The following is an 18,654-nucleotide window of genomic DNA, read 5'->3' on the forward strand; positions in this document are numbered from 1 at the left end:
ACTCAGGGAGTGGTCTAGCACTTGGTTCAGGCATCCTCCAATAGGCAAGCTATGTACTGGTCCTTCCTTGTCCCAGGACTCATGACCTCTAAGTTCAACTTGTCATTTCTTGTCTGGTAGCTGGAAACCAGAACCTAGGTTTTGCAAATGAGGAGCTAAGTACAAATTTTGCATTTAACAGTGGAACAATAGGAGTCAATTTAGATCCCAGGAGCAGCTAATATTTTGCACTTTTACAAACAAAATGTGCTTCCAAACACAGATCTTCCTTTCATCAGATAGATTTCTCATTCAGATAAAGGAGAGCAAAATATCTGCAAACACTTGCTATTTTGAAGGTAATTTTTGGTACTCTGGATTCTGATAATAAATGCAATCTATCTATTCTCTGAAGAGCAGCAAGCAGCTTTGCATAGGTTTGACAGCACCCAAGAGGCTAGGATCAGTTTCTACTGGGAAGGTCTAAAATTCCTTTGGGATTCATTTTACTCTTCAAATTGTGAGCTCCTTGAGGGCAAGGACTGTCTTTTGCTTCTTCTGCTCTAGCTAGAGTATCAGTTAATCAAAAAACATTTAAGTAGCCACTACTTCCCAGGTATTGTGCTAAGTACTAAATCTACAAACAAGCTATGCACAGGATGAATAGAAGATAATTGACAGAAAGAAGGGGTTAGAGAAGACTTCTTTTTGTTAATTATCTCCTGTTCAAATGAATAGAAAACTGCCTTGTAGTTAGGAAGATCTGACTTCAAATGTGACCTCAGACATTTGAGGCTTCCTAGAGAGGTACGACTTTGGCAAATCACTTAACCTTGATTGTCTCATATTTAGGGCCTTCTCCAATCATCCTGATTCATATCTGGCCACTGCACCCAGATGGCTCCAGAAGAGAAAATGTTTGAGTTAGTATAGCACTCCTCACTCAAATCCAGTTTATGTGCATGTCATGGCATTATCTCCCTTCTTTGAGAAGGGAGAACAGACATTATCATCATCATCAGCATTTGTATCAGATTGTGAGAACTTTGAGGGCAGAAACTATGATACTACAGATGTAAAAACCATGATTTTTATCAGCATATAATACTCCTTATAAGTGCCATAAGTGATCAGACAACAGATTGGCACCTTTTCTTCTCCATAAAGGTTTTTTTTTGTTTTGTTTTAGCTTTTTTTGCAAGGCAATGGGGATAAGTGGCTTGCCTAACCTTCTGGCAGAACCAGAAAGACCTTGCATTGATTCTGTTGGGAGGAAATTTACCTCTTTTTGTGTCCTTATTGCAGAAGAATTCGCTAGTGGTTTGTCATTGTTTCTTCTCTTGACCATTTATTTACATTGGTAATTAAAGTATCATCTTTGGGAGGGAAAATTAAAAGTACTTTTTTGCTAACACTTAACAATTACGTGATTGCTTTTGTTTTAAAATATAAGGCAAAATTTCTTATATTTTTTGATAGAAGAGACACTGGTAGAGTGGAAGTTTTAAAGAAGACAAAATAGAATTGAATTCATATCTCTTTGGAAAAAAAGAATTCAAATTAGTAACTCTTAAAAATTTGCTTGAAAATTCTTTTTGTGCCTCATACCTCAATGATCTTTAGATGAATCCATTCAGCAAAACTTAAACTTTTCAGGGCTTTGTATCATCTTGAGCTGGAAGTTTATTGAATGTCTCCCAGTACCATGTATGACATCATGGATTTTTGTGCATGTCTAACATCTTTATTTTGAGGAGCTTTTGTGTTACTTGTTTTTGGAGAGCTTTAGAAATGAGAGTAGCTTAATGGATGAGCTCAGCACTGGGAATGTGGTTAAGGTAATTACTTGTTTCTCTGGGGGGACTCCTTCCTTAACACTGAACTTATTGCATGGACACATTACTCAATGTCTCTGAAGCTGCATTTTTTTTTTTTTATCAGTTAAGGGAGTCATTAATGCATTTGTTGTCAGTCTCACAGAATTATGAGGAAAACATTTTTTAAACTTTGAGATGTTAAAGGAATATAAGCTGTTGCTTTTTAGACCTGTAATTTCATTAATATAGGGAACACTCAGTGTGTAAACATTCTATACCAATTCAGATCTGTTCTTTGTTTTACTTGCTATTTCAAAGAGTTGCCTGGAATTTTTCTCTATAAGGTCAAAGTTATGGGATTGTGATTTGTTCTTTCCATCAGAAAAGTGGAGAATCATCTTCTCAGTTGAGTCAAGAGCAGAAAAGTGTCTTTGATGAAGACCTTCAGAAGAAGATAGAAGAGAATGAACGGTTGCATATACAAGTGAGTAATTCTGTTTTTTCTGTTGAATTTTTAAAAATTAATTTGATGTTTTTTTGTTGTGAATTTAACCTGGAAAAGAGTATTTCCATATACACAGCATAATGCAGCAAGAGGATTGTATTTAAAACACTTTTAAAAAAGTATATAGTAAGTTCCATGTATTATTCTGCATATCTTCTTAAACTTTCTTTTTGCTTTTGTGCGTTTAAAAAGAAATTTTAATGTCCTAGTTTTTCCTTTCTTTTTTTAAAAATCTCTGTTATCCTTCCTTCTCCTGAGGGAAAATTTCTTCCCAATTAAAAAACTGAAAGAAAAAAAATATTAACAAATATGCAGAACTAAGCAAAATGAATCCCTACAGTGACCATTTATAAAGTTGTCCATATTTTTCTATACCATCATTTCATCACCATCATTCTACCAGGAAGTGAGTAATATGCTTCATTTTTCCTGTCCTCTGATCAGTGTTTTTAAGTGATTTCAGTTTTTTATTACAGTGTTATTGTCTTGGTAGAATTTGTTCTTCTAGTTTTTCTCCCTTCATTTTGCCTCAGTTCAGATTTCCCAGGATTCTCTAAATTCATATCTTTTCTCATTTCTTAAGTTAGATTAGATAGCCTTTTTCTTTTTACCTGAAAAACTTTTTTGTAGAGAACTCACACAAGATAGGTCCTCACATTAAGGTCAGAAGAAATGATACAAGGACACTCAAATTCTCCCCAAACAAATTTAGTATTTATTGTGAGACATTGAAAATACTGGCACAAGACCACTCAACAGGGCATGCCTGTATCAATACTACATGACTAAAGCAGAATCACAGTAGCATAGCATCTCCGTAGATGGACTATTTGTGCCTCATCTGTGGTGGAACCTTTTGAACTCATATTGGACTGATTGACCACAATCAAACAAATTGTACCTTGACCCCAACATCATGATGTCATTGGTCTTCTTAGAGTATAAAAGATGAACAACTACAAGAAATTAGAATAATATTCCATTATATTCATAAACCTCAGTTTAAAAAATTTAAATACATTTTTATTGATCTCTTTAAAAATATCCCCTTATTTTTCCTTGGTTTTGAGTGGAATATTCCCTCTTAAGAGTTAACATTCCTAGTGAAGTCCTCTCAGGGTTAAAAATCATTAAAAGAAAGACAGACTATTACCTTTAGACTATACTTAGAAGAGGGAGAGAGGCCTTGCATTTCCAGTCAGACACCCTCCTGATTCTGTTAGGGAGTGAAACAGTGGAATACTTCCAGAAAGACCTTGCATTGATTCTGTTGGGAGGAAAATAGTGGAATACTTCCAGAGAAGAGACCTTGCAGTCTTCGTTAACTACCTGTTTTATAATGGACTGTGAGAATAGTAGTTTGTCTTTTCTTATGTGATAAGTGCTAGTAGAATCCCTTAGAAGACCTTGCATACTCAGACATTAATTCATTTAACAGAAGGTCATTAGAAATCTTCTGCTACCCTCACTATCTGTATGGTGAGGTAATATTTTTTTCTTTTAGTTTTTTTGGCAAGGCAAATGGGGTTAAGTGACTTGCCCAAGGCCACACAGCTAGGTAATTATTAAGTGTCTGAGACCAGATTTGAACTCAGGTACTCCTGACTCCAGGGTCAGTGCTCTATCCACTGTGCCACCTAGCCACCCCAGTGAGGTAATATTTTATGAAAACCTTTTATTCTTCCACTTTGTTGCTGGGTAGATTTTTCGCATGAAGATTATAACTCTGAAAAACATTAACCAATCAGGTTGAAAGAGAGGGGGTTAGGGAGGTGGGGAATCATGCTAGGCCATATAATCTTGCTTGACTGTCACCTCAGGGCAGCTCCTTGATCATCACTACCTTTGTGAGACTTGGGGGTACCCTTTTCTCGAGAAAAGCCAAAAATAAATAAACTTTCTTCCTTTTTGCTCAGAGGAGTCTCTATATTTTTTTAAGTGTATTTTTATCCCACACAGTTTTATTTTCCCTCCTTCCCCCCAAGAAATTAGAGGGAAAAAAATCAACATTATTTATCTACTACATCAAAAAAAACCTGAAAATGTGTGTAATGTACAACAATTGTGGACCTCCCAGCTTTTCAAAAGGCATACCACAATTTGGTCAACCATTTCCTAATTAATAGACCTCTCCTTAGATTCCAGTTCTTCAATTTTTGGTTTTTTTCCTTTGTTTCACTTATACCTAATTTTCCTTCTTAATTACCCCTCCTCCCTATATCCTGAATTACCTTCCTATTGAGATTGATTTATTTCTAGACTAAACTCTAAATGTTTATTTGACCTTTGTCTATTTCTGATGAGTGAGGTTTATCTAATGTCTGCTCTTCCCCCACCCCTCTTCCATGCTTTTGTATTCTTTTATATATATATATTATATATGATATATATCTATATTTATAAGAAATAGCAAACTTCTCTCTATAATAATATATTTTTTTATCTCCTTTCCTTAAAATCCTCAGAATTGAACCTAGGTTTTTTGTTTTTCTTATTTAATTCTGGTATTCTTTAAATACATTAAAATTTGTTTCTTTTTCTATTAGAACACTAGGACTTCATCATCATATAATTTCTTCCATTTTCTTAAATAAATTTACCTTTTTTAGGGTTCTCTTAACTCTTGTGTTTTTAATTTTGTAGCTCTAAGTCAGCTTTGATAATTTCCTCAGAAATATACTTTAAAGTCTTCTATTCCATTAAAGCCCCCCCCCCATAGGATTATTTTCCCTTCCCCCCCTTTGCAAGACAGCAGTATTGTAGGAAATATTATTCTTCCTTGTAAGTTTATATTTTTGCCTCTTTGATAGCAAGGAATGTTGATTTTTCTAATGTTTTTCATAGAATCTGGCAGGTATGATTTCTACTTGAAGTGCTTCTTGCTTTGAAAAAAATAATATGCTTAGCAAATTTATTGTTAGTTATTGTCAGTTTAAACTCTTTGTCCTTATATTGTTGTTATTGTATAGAGTTTTTCCTGATTCTAAAACTTCACTCTGCTTCAATGCATACAAAGTCTTTCCTGGTTTGTCTGAAACTGGCCCCTTCATCATTTCTTATAGTACAATTGTATTTCATTATATTGGTTTGCCATAGTTTTTTTATGAATACCAATTGATGAAAACCCCTTTAGTTTCCAGTTTTTTTGCCATCTTAAAAAGAGTTGCTATAAATATTTTTGAACATTTTTTTTCCTCTTTCTATGATCTCTTTGGGCTAAAGACCTAGTAATGAATGATATCTCTCTGAGGCAAGTTATGAACAGTTTAGTAACTTTTTGAACATAGTTCCAAATTACTTTCTAAAATATGTGGGCCAACTACTGCTCCATTAGAAGTGCATTAATATGCTTGTTTTCCTGCAGCTGTTTCAATTATCATTTTCCTTTTTTGTCAACTTTGCCAATTTAATGGATTATCAAGTAGAATCTCAGAGTTGCTTTAATTTAGATTTCTCTAAATATTAATTATTTGGAATGTTTTCTCATATGACCTTTAACTTAGATTTCTTTCTTAGAAAACAGCTGATTCATATATTTTGGTGATTTATTATTTGGGGAATTATATTTATTTTTACAAATATCAATCATTTCCTAATATACCCTCAAAGTATTTGTTTTCCTTATAATTTTATCTGCATTGGTTTTGTTTTTACAAAAACTTTAAAATTTCACATAATCAAAACCATCCATTTTTTTTCCTGTGAGTATTTTTATTTCATTGATGGTCATGAACACTTTCATAGCTCTGACAGGAAATTTCTTGCTTCTCTGATTTGTTTTTTTGTTGTTCTTTTTTCCTTTTTTTTAAAACTTAAGTATTTTATTTTTTCCAATTATATGTAAAGATAGTTTTTAGCATTCATTTTTGTAAGATTTTGAGTTCCAAATTTTTCTCCATCCCTCTCTTCCTTCCTCCATCTGCAGGACAGCAAACAATCTGATGTAGCATATACATCTACCATCATGTTAAACATATTTTTACATTAGTCCTGTTGTGAAAAAAGAATCAGATCAAAAGTGAAAAATAATAAAAAAGTGAAAATAGAATGTTTTGATCTGCATTCAGACTTGAAAAAACCAATAAAAAAGTGAAAATAGAATGATTGAATCTGCATTCAGTTCTTTCACTGGATATGGATAGCATTTCCTTTATCATACGTCATTTAGATTTCTTTTGGATCATTGTATTACAGAGAAGAGCAAGGCTATTATAGTTGATCATTGCACAATGTCACTGTTATTTTGTGTAGTGTTCTCTTGATTCTGCTAACTTCACTCAGTATCTGATTTGTTTCTGTCATTGTTAATATGTAAGTGATATATTTATTTAAAGCTTACTGAGTGAGACATTGATTTCTGGTAGACTGTTTTTTTAGTTTTCCTTCCATTTCTTATTAAAGAGTGAGTTTTTTAACCTCAATAGCCAGGGGTCTTTGGGCATTTTAACCATAAGATATACTATATTCATTTGCTTTCTTATGTTATGTGCCTAATCTGTTCTACTGATTGATCTCTTTATCACTTAACTAGTACCAGTTTGCTTTGGTAATTATTGCTTTATGATATAGTTTTTGTGATATTAATTAATTTTTTTTTAGATTTTATATTTTTTTTGCAAGGCAATGAGGTTAAGTGGCTTGCCCAAGGCCTCACAGCTAGGTAATTATTAAGTATGTGAGGCCGGATTTGAACTCAGGTACTCCTGACTCCAGGGCCGGTGCTCTATCTACTGTGCCACCTAGCCACCCCAGTTTTTGTGATATTACTGATAGGTTCACTTACCATATTTTTCTTTTTCTTTTGAATTTTAATTTTTTTAAAGCAATGGGGCTAAATGATTTGTCCAAGGTCATACCTTAGCAAATATTAAGTGTCTGAGGCTGGATTTGAACTCAGGTCCCCCTGACTCCAGGGCTGGTGCTCCATCCATTGTGCCACCTAGCTGTTCCTCATATTTTTCATTATAGCCTTTTAAAAAAAATATAGCTATTACTCATTTTTTAGGTTTTTGCAAGGCAGTGGGCTTAAGTGACTTGCCCAAGGTCTCACGGCTAGGTAATTATTAAGTATCTGAGGTCAGATTTGAACTCAGGTCCTCCTGACTCCAGAACCGGTGCTCTATCTATTGTGCCATCCAACTGCCCCAACATTTATATTTTTTTTGTGTGTAAAATTTTGAGTTCCACAATTTCTTCCCTCCCTCCCTTTCTTCTCCCCTCCTTTCGACAGCAAGCTTATTTGTGTTATACTTATGTAACTATGTTTGACATGTCTCCATGTTAGTCAGGTTGTAAAAGAAGAATCAGAGCAAAAGGGAACGAAAAACCATAAGAGGGCCAAAAAAAACATAAAGCACAAAACAAATTTTTAAAATGGAAAATAATAAACTTTGGTCTGTATTCTGTAATTATTACTTTATCATATAGTTTTTGTGATATTACTAATAGGTTCCCTTTGCTTAGCTTCAGTTCAGATAAGTCTTTCCAGGCTTTTCTGAAGTTAAGCCACTCATAATTTCTTATAGAACAATATTGTGCCCCATCATGTTCATATACCAAATTTGTTCAGTTATTCCTCAATTGATGACATCCCCTTAATTTCCAGTTCTTTGCTGCTACAAAGAGAGTTGCTATAAATATTTTTGTTCATGTGTGTCTTTTCCCCCTTTTTAATGGTCTCTTTGGGTTCTAGATCTAGTAGTGATATTACTGGATCAAATGGTATGCAGTTTTTTTTTGTTCTTTGGGCATAGTTCCAAATTGCTCTCCAAAATGATTGGATCAGTTCTCACCTCCACCAGTAATACATTTTCCCACATCTCTTCCCACATTGATCATTTTCTTTTTTTATAATATTGACCAATCTGATAGGTGTGAGGTGGTACCTCAGAGTTTCTTTAATTTGCATTTTTCTACTCAATAATGATTTGGAACATTTTTCATATAATTATAGATAACTTTGATTCCTTTATCTGAAAACTGCCTGTTCCTTTCTCATGACTATTTATCAATTAGTCCATTTGAAGATTATTGACATTTTACTCCTCCAAATGAATTTTAATATTTTTTCTAGCTGTATAAAGTAATCCTTTGGTAATTCTATTAATATGGCACTGAATAAGTATAATAATTTAGTTATTATTGTCCATTTTATAATATTGGCTTGGCCTATTTAATGAGCAATTACTTTTCAGTTATTTACATTTGTTGTTTGTATAAATATTTCGTACTTGTTTTCATATGGTTCCTGTATGCGACTTCTTTTTTGAATGGGGCAGCTAGGTGGTACAGTGGGTAGAGCCCTGGCCTTGAGTCAGAAGGACAGGAGTTCGAATCCAGCCTCAGACACTTGACTCTCACTAGCTATGTGACCTTGGGTAAGTCACTTAATACTGATTCCCTTGCATCCAGAGCCATTTCTAGTCAGCCTGATACATAACTGGCTCCTGGACCTAGATGACTGAAGGAAAAAGTAAGGTTGGTGAATTAGCACACCCCTCACTCAAATCCAATTCATGTACTTCTCATGGCATCACCTCCCTGATGTCATTGTCTTCTTCAAAAATGAAGGACAAACATCATTATTTCTGAATTCTTCCAGTTTTTTTATGTGGGAATTTTGGATTGGCTGACATTCATAGTACTTTTTTTCTTGAGGGTTTTTCCCTTCAGGGTGATTGGTGGATTTTTCTTGTTTTCATTTTGCCTTCTGATTCTGATAGACCTGGTCAGTTTTCAGTTATGAGTTCTTGAAATGAAGTTTAGGCTTAAAAAAGTAATTCTTTTCTTTTCTTTTCTTTTCTTTCTTTCTTTCTTTCTTTCTTTCTTTCTTTCTTTCTTTCTTTCTTTCTTTCTTTCTTTTTTTTTGGTGGGGCAGTGGGATTAAGTGACATGCCCAAGGTCACATATTAAGTATCAAGTGTCTGAGACTGGATTTGACCTCAGGTCCTCCTTACTCCAGGCCTCGTGCTCTTTTTTGCCCCACCTTGCTGCTCCCAAAATAATAATTTTCAAGAAGTCCAATGGTTCTTAAGTAATCTAAGCCTGTTTTATAGGTCATTTGTTTTTGCATCAGATATCTTATATGGTTTTCTACTTTTTTTTAGTCTTTTGGTTTTGTTTTAATATTTCTATCTTAGAGGAGCATTAATTTTTTTTAAGTTTTCAAATTATCTCTTATTTAGGTTTATTTTTTACTTTTTTTTCTTCTAAACTGCTAATGCTTTCCTCCAAAGTTTTCATTTCATTTATCTCTTCATTTCTTCTAAGTATTCATGTAGTCCTTATGGAAAATTCTTTTTTTTTCTTTGAGTTGTTTCAGAGTTATTATTCTTTTTCTTTGGGGGGAAGCTTTAGATCCACAACAATTTTTTATGCTAGTTGATGTCTTCTTTGAGGTAACTGATGAGTAAGATCTGGGTTCAAATTTGGCTTCAAACACTAGTTTTGTGACTTTTGGCAAGTCACTTCACTTCTTTGCTTAAAATTCCTCTTTTGTCAAATGGAGAAAATATAGCACTTACTTTAGGGATAGTGTAAAGATCAAATGAGATAATATTTATAAAGCATTTAGCAAAGATCCGGATACATGAAAGGTGTTTAATAAATGATGACTATTGTTGCTGCTGCTGTTGTCCCTGTTATTGCTATTAGATGTACTTAGGTGTCTAGCCCCTGAACTAGAGTTCCTCTCTTTTCTGTACTTTGGCCTGGAGTAGTCTCAGTCTGATATTCTGGGTTCTAGAGCTGATCTCCATTTCTTTTTCTTTTCTTTTCTTTTTTTTTGCAAGGCAATGGGGTTAAGTGGCTTGGCCAAGGCCACACAGCTAGGTAATTATTATGTGTCTGAGGCCGGATTTGAACTCAGGTACTCCTGACTCCAGGACTGGTGCTCTATCCACTGTACCACCTAGACACCCCTATTTTATGTTTTTTTGGAAAGATTTTATTTATTTTGAGTTTTACAGTATTTCCCCCATTCTTGTCGTCCCCCCCCGAAGGCATTCTGTTAGTCTTTACATTGTTTCCATGGTATACATTGATCTCAGTTGAATGTGATGAGAAAAATCATAACCTTAAGGAAGAAAAATAAAGTATGAGAGATAGCAAAATTACATAATAAGATAATGGGTTTTTTTAAATTCTAAATCGAAGGCAATAGTCTTTGGTCTTTGTTCAAAGTCTATAATTCTTTTTCTGGATACAGGTGGTATTCTCCATTACAGATAGCCCAAAATTGTTCCTGGTTGTTCCACTGATGGAATGAGCAAGTCCATCAAGGATGTTCATCATGTTGCTATTAGTGTACAATGTTTTTCTGCTTCTTCTCATCTCGATCAGCATCAGTTCATGCAATCTTTTCAGGCTTCCCTGAATTTCCATCCCTCCTGGTTTCTTATAGAACAATAGTGTTCCATGACATATATATACCACAGTTTGTTAAATTATTCCCCAATTGAAGGACATTCACTTAATTTCCAATTCTTTGCCACCACAAACAGGGCTGCTGTGAATATTTTTGTACAAGTGATGCTTTTATCCTTTTTCATAATCTCTTCAGGCTAATAGACCTAATTGTGGTATTGCTGGATCAAAGGGTATGCACATTTTTGTTGCCCTTTGGGAGTAATTCCAGATTGTTCTCCAGAAAGGTTGGATGAGTTCACAGCTCCACCAGCAATGTATCAGTGTCCCAGATTTCCCACATCCCTTCCAACATTTATCATTGTCCTTTCTGGTCATTTTGGCCAGTCTGAGAGGTGTGAGGTGGTATCTCAGAGATGGTTTAATTTGCATTTCTCTAATAAGTAGTGATTTTCATGACTGTGGATCGCTTTAATTTCCTCAGCTGTTAATTGCCTTTACATATCCTTTGACAATTTGGCGATTGGGGAATGGCTTGTCTTTTTGAAAATTTGACTCAGTTCTCTGTATATTTTTGAAATGAGTCCTTTGTCAGAAATACTAGTTGTTAAGATTGTTTCCCAGCTTACTACATTTCTTTTGATCTTGGTTACAGTGATTTTGTCTATGTAAAAGCTTTTTAATTTAATGTAAATCAAAATTATCTATTTTGTTTTTAAAGGTGTTCTTCATCTCTTCCTTAGTAATAAACTGCTTCCCTTTCTATAGATCTGATAGGCAAACTACTCCTTGATCTTCTAGTTTGCTTATAATATTGTTTTTTATGTCTAAATCCTGTATCCATTTTGATCATATCTTGGCATAGGGTGTGAGGTGTTGGTCTAATCCAAGTTTCTTCCATATTAGCTTCCAATTTTCCCAACAGTTTTTATTGAAGAGAGAGTTTTTATCCCAACAGCTGGACTCTTTGGGTTTATCGAACAGTAGATTACTAAAATCATTTCCTACTTGTTGCACCTAATCTATTCCATTGATCATGATTATTTCTTAGCCAAAACCAGACAGTTTGATTATTGATGCTTTATAATTTAATTTTAGATCTGGTAAGGCTAAGCCACTTTCTTTTGTATTTTTTTTATTGAATCCCTGGAAATTCTTGACTTTATTTCTCCATATAAATTTGCTTACAACTTTTTATAACTCATTAAAATAATTTTTTTTGAATTTTGATTGGTAGGGCACTAAACAAGTAGATTAGTTTTGTTAGAATTGTCATTTTTATTATATTAGCTTGACCTATCCATGAACAGTTGATGTCTGCAGAGTTATTTAAATCTGATTTTATTTGTGTGAGAAGTGTTTTGTAATTATTTTCAAAAAGTTTTTGAGGGGCAGCTAGGTGGCGCAGTGGATAGAGCACCGGCCCTGGAGTCAGGAGTACCTGAGTTCAAATCTGGCCTCTGACACTTACTAATTACCTAGCTGTGTGGCCTTGGGCAAGTCACTTAACCCCATTTGCCTTGCAAAAAAACTAAAAAAAAGTTTTTGAGTCTGCCTTGGCAGGGAGACTCCTAGGTATTTTATATTGTCTGAGATTACTTTGAATGGGATTTCGGTCACTTTGAATGGGATTTCTCTTTCTAGCTTTTTCTGCTGCATCTTGCTAGTCATATATAGAAATGTAGAGTATTTATGTGGGTTTATTTTATATCCTTCTACTTTGCTAAAGTTGCTAATTATTTATAGTAGTTCTTTAGATAATTTTTTGGGGATTCTCTAGGTATACCATCATGTCATCTGCAAAGAGTTTTGTTTCTTCCTTCACTAATTGCTTCAATTTTTTTTTTCTTCTCGTCGCTGAAGCTAGCATTTCTAATACAATATTGAATAGTAGTGGTGATGATGAGCATCCTTATTTCACCCCTGTTCTTATTGACAATGCCTTTAGCCTATCCCCATTGCTTATAATGCTTATTGATGGTTTCAGATAGATATTGCTTATTATTCTTAGGAACAATCCTTTTTTTTTTTAAGGTTTTTGCAAGGCAGATGGGGTTAAGTGGCTTGCCCAAGGCCACACAGCTAGGTAATTATTAAGTGTCTGAGACCTGATTTGAACCCAGGTACTCCTGACTCCAGGGCCGGTGCTTTATCCCCTGCGCCACCTAGCCGTCCCACTCTGTAGTATTTTTAGTAGGAATGAGTGTTGTATTTTGTCAAGAGCTTTTTTTCAGCATTTATTAATATGATCATATGATTTCTAATAAGTTTGTTATTGATATAATTACTTATACTAAGTTTTCCTAATATTGAACCAACCCTGCATTCCTGGGAGAAATCCTACTTGATCATAATGTATTATCCTAGTGGTAACTTGTTGTAATCATTTTTGCTAAAATTTTATTTAGATTTTTTGCATCTATATTCATCAGGGAGATAGGTCTATAATTTTCTTTCACTGTTTTAACTCTTCCTGGTTTAGGTATCAGCACCATATTGGTGTCATAGAAAGAGTTAGGCAGAGTTCTGTCTTCAACTATTTTTCCAAAGAATTTATATTGAATTGGGACCAATTGTTCCTTAAATGTTTGATAGAATTCACTTGTGAATCCATCTGGCCCTGAAGATTTTTTCTTAGGGAGTTCAATAATGGCTTGTTGAATTTCTTCTTCTGAGATAGGGTTACATAGGTTTTTAATTTCATCTTCATTTAACCTGGGTAACTTATATTTTTATAAATATTCGTCCTTTTCACTTAGATTGTCAAATTTATTGGCATGGAGTTGGGCAAAATAATTCTGAATTATTACTTTAATTTCCTCATTGGTGTTGAGTTCACCTTGTTTCATTTATGATACTAACAATTTGGTTTTCTTCTTTTCTTTTTTCCTAATCAAATTGAACAGAGGTTTATCAATTTTATTGGTTTTTTCATAAAACCAGCTCGGTTTTATTTATTAGTTCAATAGTTTTCTTGTTTTCAATTTTATTAATTCTTCCTTCATTTTTTAGAATTTCTAATTTGGTATTTAATTGGGGGTTTTTAATTTGCTCTTTCTCTAATTTTTTTAGTTGCATATTTAGTTAATTGATTTCTTCTTTCTCTTATTTATTCATGTAAGCATTTAAAGATATAATATATCTCCTGACAGCCGCCTTGAGTGTATCCCATAGGTTTTGGTATGTTGTTTCATTATTGTCATTATCTAGGATGAAATAATTAATTCTTTATATAATTTGTTGCTTGATCCACTCATAGTTTAAAATTAGGTTATTTAGTTTCCAATTAATTCTGGGTCTATATCTCCCTGGCCCAATATTGCATATGATTTTTATTGCATTATGATCTGAGAAAGATGTATTCACTATTTCTCCCTTTCTGTAATTTATTATTAGGTTTTCATGTCCTAGGACATGATCAATTTTTGTGTAAGTGTCATGTACTTCAGAAAAAAAAAGTATATTCCTTTCTATCCCCATTCACTTTCCTCCATAGGTCTATTATATCTAGGTTTTATAACAATCTATTTACCTCTTTAAATAACTTCTTTTTTATTTTATGATTAGATTTATCTAAATCTGAGAGCAGGAGGTTGAGGTCTCCCACTAGTAGAGTTTTACTGTCTGTGTCTTCCTGTAGCTCTTTCAACTTCTCTAAGAATTTGGATGCAATACCTTTGGGTGCATACATATTTAGTATTGAAATTACTTTATTGTCTATAATACCTTTTAGGAGGATATAGTTTCCTTCCTTATCTCTTTTAAGGCTATCTGTTTTTGTAGCTGCTTTTTCTGAGATAAGGATTGCTACCCCTGCTTTTTTTTTCACTTCAGCTGAAGCAAAATATATTTTGCTCCAACCTTTTATCTTTATGATTCTTGTATTTTGACAGAAGCCTTTTCTACATCAGTTAATATAATTATAACATTTTTGTTACTTTTGTTATTGAAATAATCAATTTTGTTAATAGTTTTCCTTATACTAAAACATCCCAGCATCCTTGCAAACTTATTGTTTCCTAATTCATATTTTATTTAGATTTTTTTCATTCATATTCATTAATGAAATTGGTCTGTAACTTTCTTTAAATTTCAGTTTTTTAAATGACTATGCTAAATCACAAGATACAGCATTCCTTAAATTATATTGCTTGATTTTTGGCGTTCTATCTAAATGGTTAGGGAAAAATTTTGTGGGGAGAATTATTTGGTCTTTGAAAATATTATGCAATACCAGATCTTTTAAGAGATACAGAATATTTAGCTCATTTTGTATATTTTAAAAATTTATTTGAACTTGGCTATATAGTACTAGTAATTCAGTATTTTGTGGTTAATGTTCTGATATATCTATATGAACTGGCAAATAGCTTTTGCCAAAGGTCTTTCGAGAATAATTTTATAAAGGTTTATTTGTATTTCTGATTGGAGTATAGTGTAGTAAAAAGTTATGTTAACCAATGAGATTCCCTGGTCTCCAGAATCTTATTGAGAAGTGACAAAGATATTCTTGATAATAGAGTGACTCTTTCTGATTAGTTTTTTGAAGCTGATGAACAACATAAGCATATGGAGGCAGAACTGAGAAGTAGACTGGAAACGTTGGAGACAGAAGCAGCACAGCACCAAGCAGTTGTAGATGGTTTAACACGGAAGTACATGGAAACCATAGAAAAACTGCAGAATGACAAAGCCAAATTAGAAGTAAGCTTCCCCATTTGTTAAAAATGTCTAAACAAGAACCTGGTTCTTTTTCCTGTGTACCTTGAAAAATAAGATGTTATTTAATGAAAATCTTATATGAAACGGCTCTTATATGCTACTATTTACATAATGAGGATTTTTGGCTTTTTTCTTTTTTTAAATTCAGGTAAAATCACAAACACTAGAAAAGGAGGCCAAGGATTGTCGACTTCGAACAGAAGAATGGTATGTTTAAGGGTGCTTGTTGTAACAAATGTAAATTTCAAAGAACTTAAAGTAGGAATTCAGAAGAACTGTCTTTTCTTGCCTTGGCTTTGCTATTTATTAGCTATGTATTGGCAAGTCATTTAATATCTTCATGCTTCATATTCTTCATCTGTAAAAATGAAGGAGTTGGATTAAATAACTTCTAATGTATTTCCTAAATCTGTAATTTTAGAACCTTAAGCATCTTGTTCCTGTGATCTATATCTTAGTATCTGGTTTGAGGTTATGGTGTGTGATTTTCTTTATGTTTTCAAAATTTTAGGGGCATTGCATCATGAATTACACTATAAGGATTATATTATTTCCTATTTTAAGTGACTTGAAGCAGATGGTTGGTGAAGTTAAGGCATAGTACAAAATTTTGGCTATGCTTTACATTTCTTTAAAAGATGCTTTTAATGAAGTAAGGATTTATGATCATTTGGAAATACCTAAATATTCTAGTTAAAATTTTATTTTTGTTAAAATTGTTAAAATAAATAAAAATTTTAATTCATAGTTTTAGGTATAGTAATAGAACAGCTCAAGATTTTGTAATTATGTACATCATGTTGTTCTTTAGATTGTAAAATGATAAAGTTGATTAAATTTTTTTTCTTTATAGATTTATTTGGCATTTGAAAGGATCAGTAAATGATTCAGCAAACCCAGGGTGGAGTTAGAAACAAAATTTAGACAAGAAACTCTTCTGAGATTCGATTAATGTAACATCACTTTGTTTACTTTACATTTTACATCATAGGAAGAAAATTATAATTTTGAAATCAAAGATGAATTTGTCTAAACTTGGAGAAATAAACCAAGTGATGGATAAGATATTATAACCATAGTATCCCCTCACACTATTAAAGTCTTTCATTAGAAGCCATAGTTCTTTAGAACTAAGGTGCTTGTATGACTAAGTATGTTTTTGGTCTTTTATTCAAAACCCAACAATTCTTCCTGCTTTATTTTAAGTCAGAGATATGGTAATCTGACAATCAAGTAACTTATAGTTAGTGTGTATGAATATATGATTTAGAATTTGATTTATAATGTTAAGATTTTTTTTCTTACAGTCAACTTCAATTAAATAGCCTTCATGAGGATTTGTCAAGTAGATTAGAGGAATCCTTGTCTATCATCAATGAAAAAGTACCTTTTAATGATACAAGTAAGTGTCACTTTTCTAATTCACTTTTGGGTCGTAGCAGGCTGTATGATTTGTTATTTATGTGGAGAGAAGACTGATTGTGGCTATCTTTTGCTCTCTTGTTTGTGTCCAAAGATTTAATTTACATCAGATCAAAAAGTAGATTTTGGTAATATTCAATTCTGTCATATTGTAGAGAAATATAATGATTTTGGGATTAAACTGTTAGCTGATTTATATAAATTGGAAATCTCACATGCTATGCATAATTCTTTGTCTCCTAGGATTTAGTCAGTACAATGCACTGAATGTTCCACTACACAACAGGAGACATCAGGTAAACCACAACTTACATTTTTTAATTTTCATTGTTCATTCTTTTAAAAAGACCAAAGAATTAGTTAGTTGATCTCATTGAAGAGACATTAAACCAGAAAGTTTAATTTGTTTTTACTTATGAAATTTGCACATTGTTTTTGTTGACAACCATCAGAAATAAGGCCCATTTAAAATTTTTTAACTATCTTGTGTGTTATATGGAGTCTGCTACTTCTTTAAGCATACTATCTTTTAGGTAAATAGAACTTGTAGCTAGTCTAACATATGTTAGACATAGTAAGGCATCTGATACAAATTATTTCCATTAAGTGAAAGGAATGTGTTTGTCAGGCTTTCAAGTCTCTTATTATTTAGGCATGAATAAGTTGGGATAGGAGAATTCCCTTTAAAATAAGGAATCATTTATTTAGAAATGTTAGATGATTTTAAAAGGATAAATAGTTTCAAGAATATTATGAAATAGTAGTTTGACAGTTGCTTTACTATGCTCCAATTTTAATTCTGAATTTGTAATTTTAAAGCTGAAGATGCGGGATATTGCTGGACAGGCCTTGGCTTTTATTCAAGATCTTGTGACAGCGCTTCTAAACTTTCATACCTATACAGAACAGAGAGTTCAGATTTTTCCCATTGATTCTGCCATTGATACTATATCACCATTAAATCAGAAGGTAAATATGTCTCAAGTCTTTTTTTCACCTTTATATGAACAAGAAATTTTATTCTAAAAATACTTTCTAAATCAGCAAATATTTAACACCTGTTATGTATGATTTAGTTTAATGAACATTTATGTTCCTTCTTTGTATAGAGCATTGTGCTAGGTGTTTGGTGGGAGTGAAAGGGGTTAACTCTTTAAAGCTTATATCCTAGTTGGATGACAAGCCATAATCATGTCAAATTAAATAATAATACAAGGATTAAGTTACAGCAGTATAAGTGATGTCACAAGTAGTTCATGCTTAATTGTTAAAGAATGATATGAAAACATGTCATAGGAATCATTGGTTGAAAGTAGTTGACAAAAGTTTCAGGGTGGCTGGAGAAATTCAGTTTGCTCTAATAGAATTGATAGGATTTTGGTAAGCAAAAAAGAAACAGGTGAGTAAGAAGATTTTGGAAGTTATGTACAAAGATTGTGTGTGTGTGTGGGGGGTGAGAATTGGGATCGGTGGCATGGGAGAGACAGTTTACCTATAATTAATTTACAGGAGCCATGGAAGATTTGACTAGAAATATAGAAATATAGATTAGGGCCACTTAGAAGAGAGTCAGAATCAGAATCAGAATTTAGGTACAATTTTGTTCATAATAGACCATTTTAAGTTCTTGGTAGAGCATTTCAGGAAAATTGAAGAAAAGCCAGGGAAGCTTTCCAAATTGGGATAACCCTCTATTTCCTACAAACTAGCCTCAAGAGTAAAAACTCCAGAATGGGACTAAAAATTCAGGAAAGGATTACAGTTAGGAATGTCATGAGTCTCAGGTACAATGCCCTTAGACCGTGATAGAAGGAGACAGTCTAGTTTTGTGAGAGATTGTTCTAA

The 18,654-nt window shown here is 33.0% G+C and overlaps 1 protein-coding gene across 2 annotated transcripts in view; it reads left to right on the forward strand.

The window, feature by feature from the left end:
* PPP1R21 (protein phosphatase 1 regulatory subunit 21) overlaps positions 1-18,654 on the forward strand; it is a 90,699-nt gene that overhangs the window by 28,655 nt on the left and 43,390 nt on the right. For both annotated transcript variants that reach the window (XM_074205534.1, XM_074205544.1), the window contains 6 exons: positions 2,179-2,280; positions 15,205-15,369; positions 15,536-15,594; positions 16,695-16,789; positions 17,053-17,105; positions 17,629-17,778. In XM_074205534.1, coding sequence (XP_074061635.1) covers positions 2,179-2,280; positions 15,205-15,369; positions 15,536-15,594; positions 16,695-16,789; positions 17,053-17,105; positions 17,629-17,778 — 624 coding nt within the window. The remainder of the gene's footprint in view (positions 1-2,178; positions 2,281-15,204; positions 15,370-15,535; positions 15,595-16,694; positions 16,790-17,052; positions 17,106-17,628; positions 17,779-18,654) is intronic.

The sequence above is a fragment of the Macrotis lagotis genome, chromosome 1 (genome assembly GCF_037893015.1).
Source record: "Macrotis lagotis isolate mMagLag1 chromosome 1, bilby.v1.9.chrom.fasta, whole genome shotgun sequence".
Taxonomy (NCBI): domain Eukaryota; kingdom Metazoa; phylum Chordata; class Mammalia; order Peramelemorphia; family Peramelidae; genus Macrotis; species Macrotis lagotis.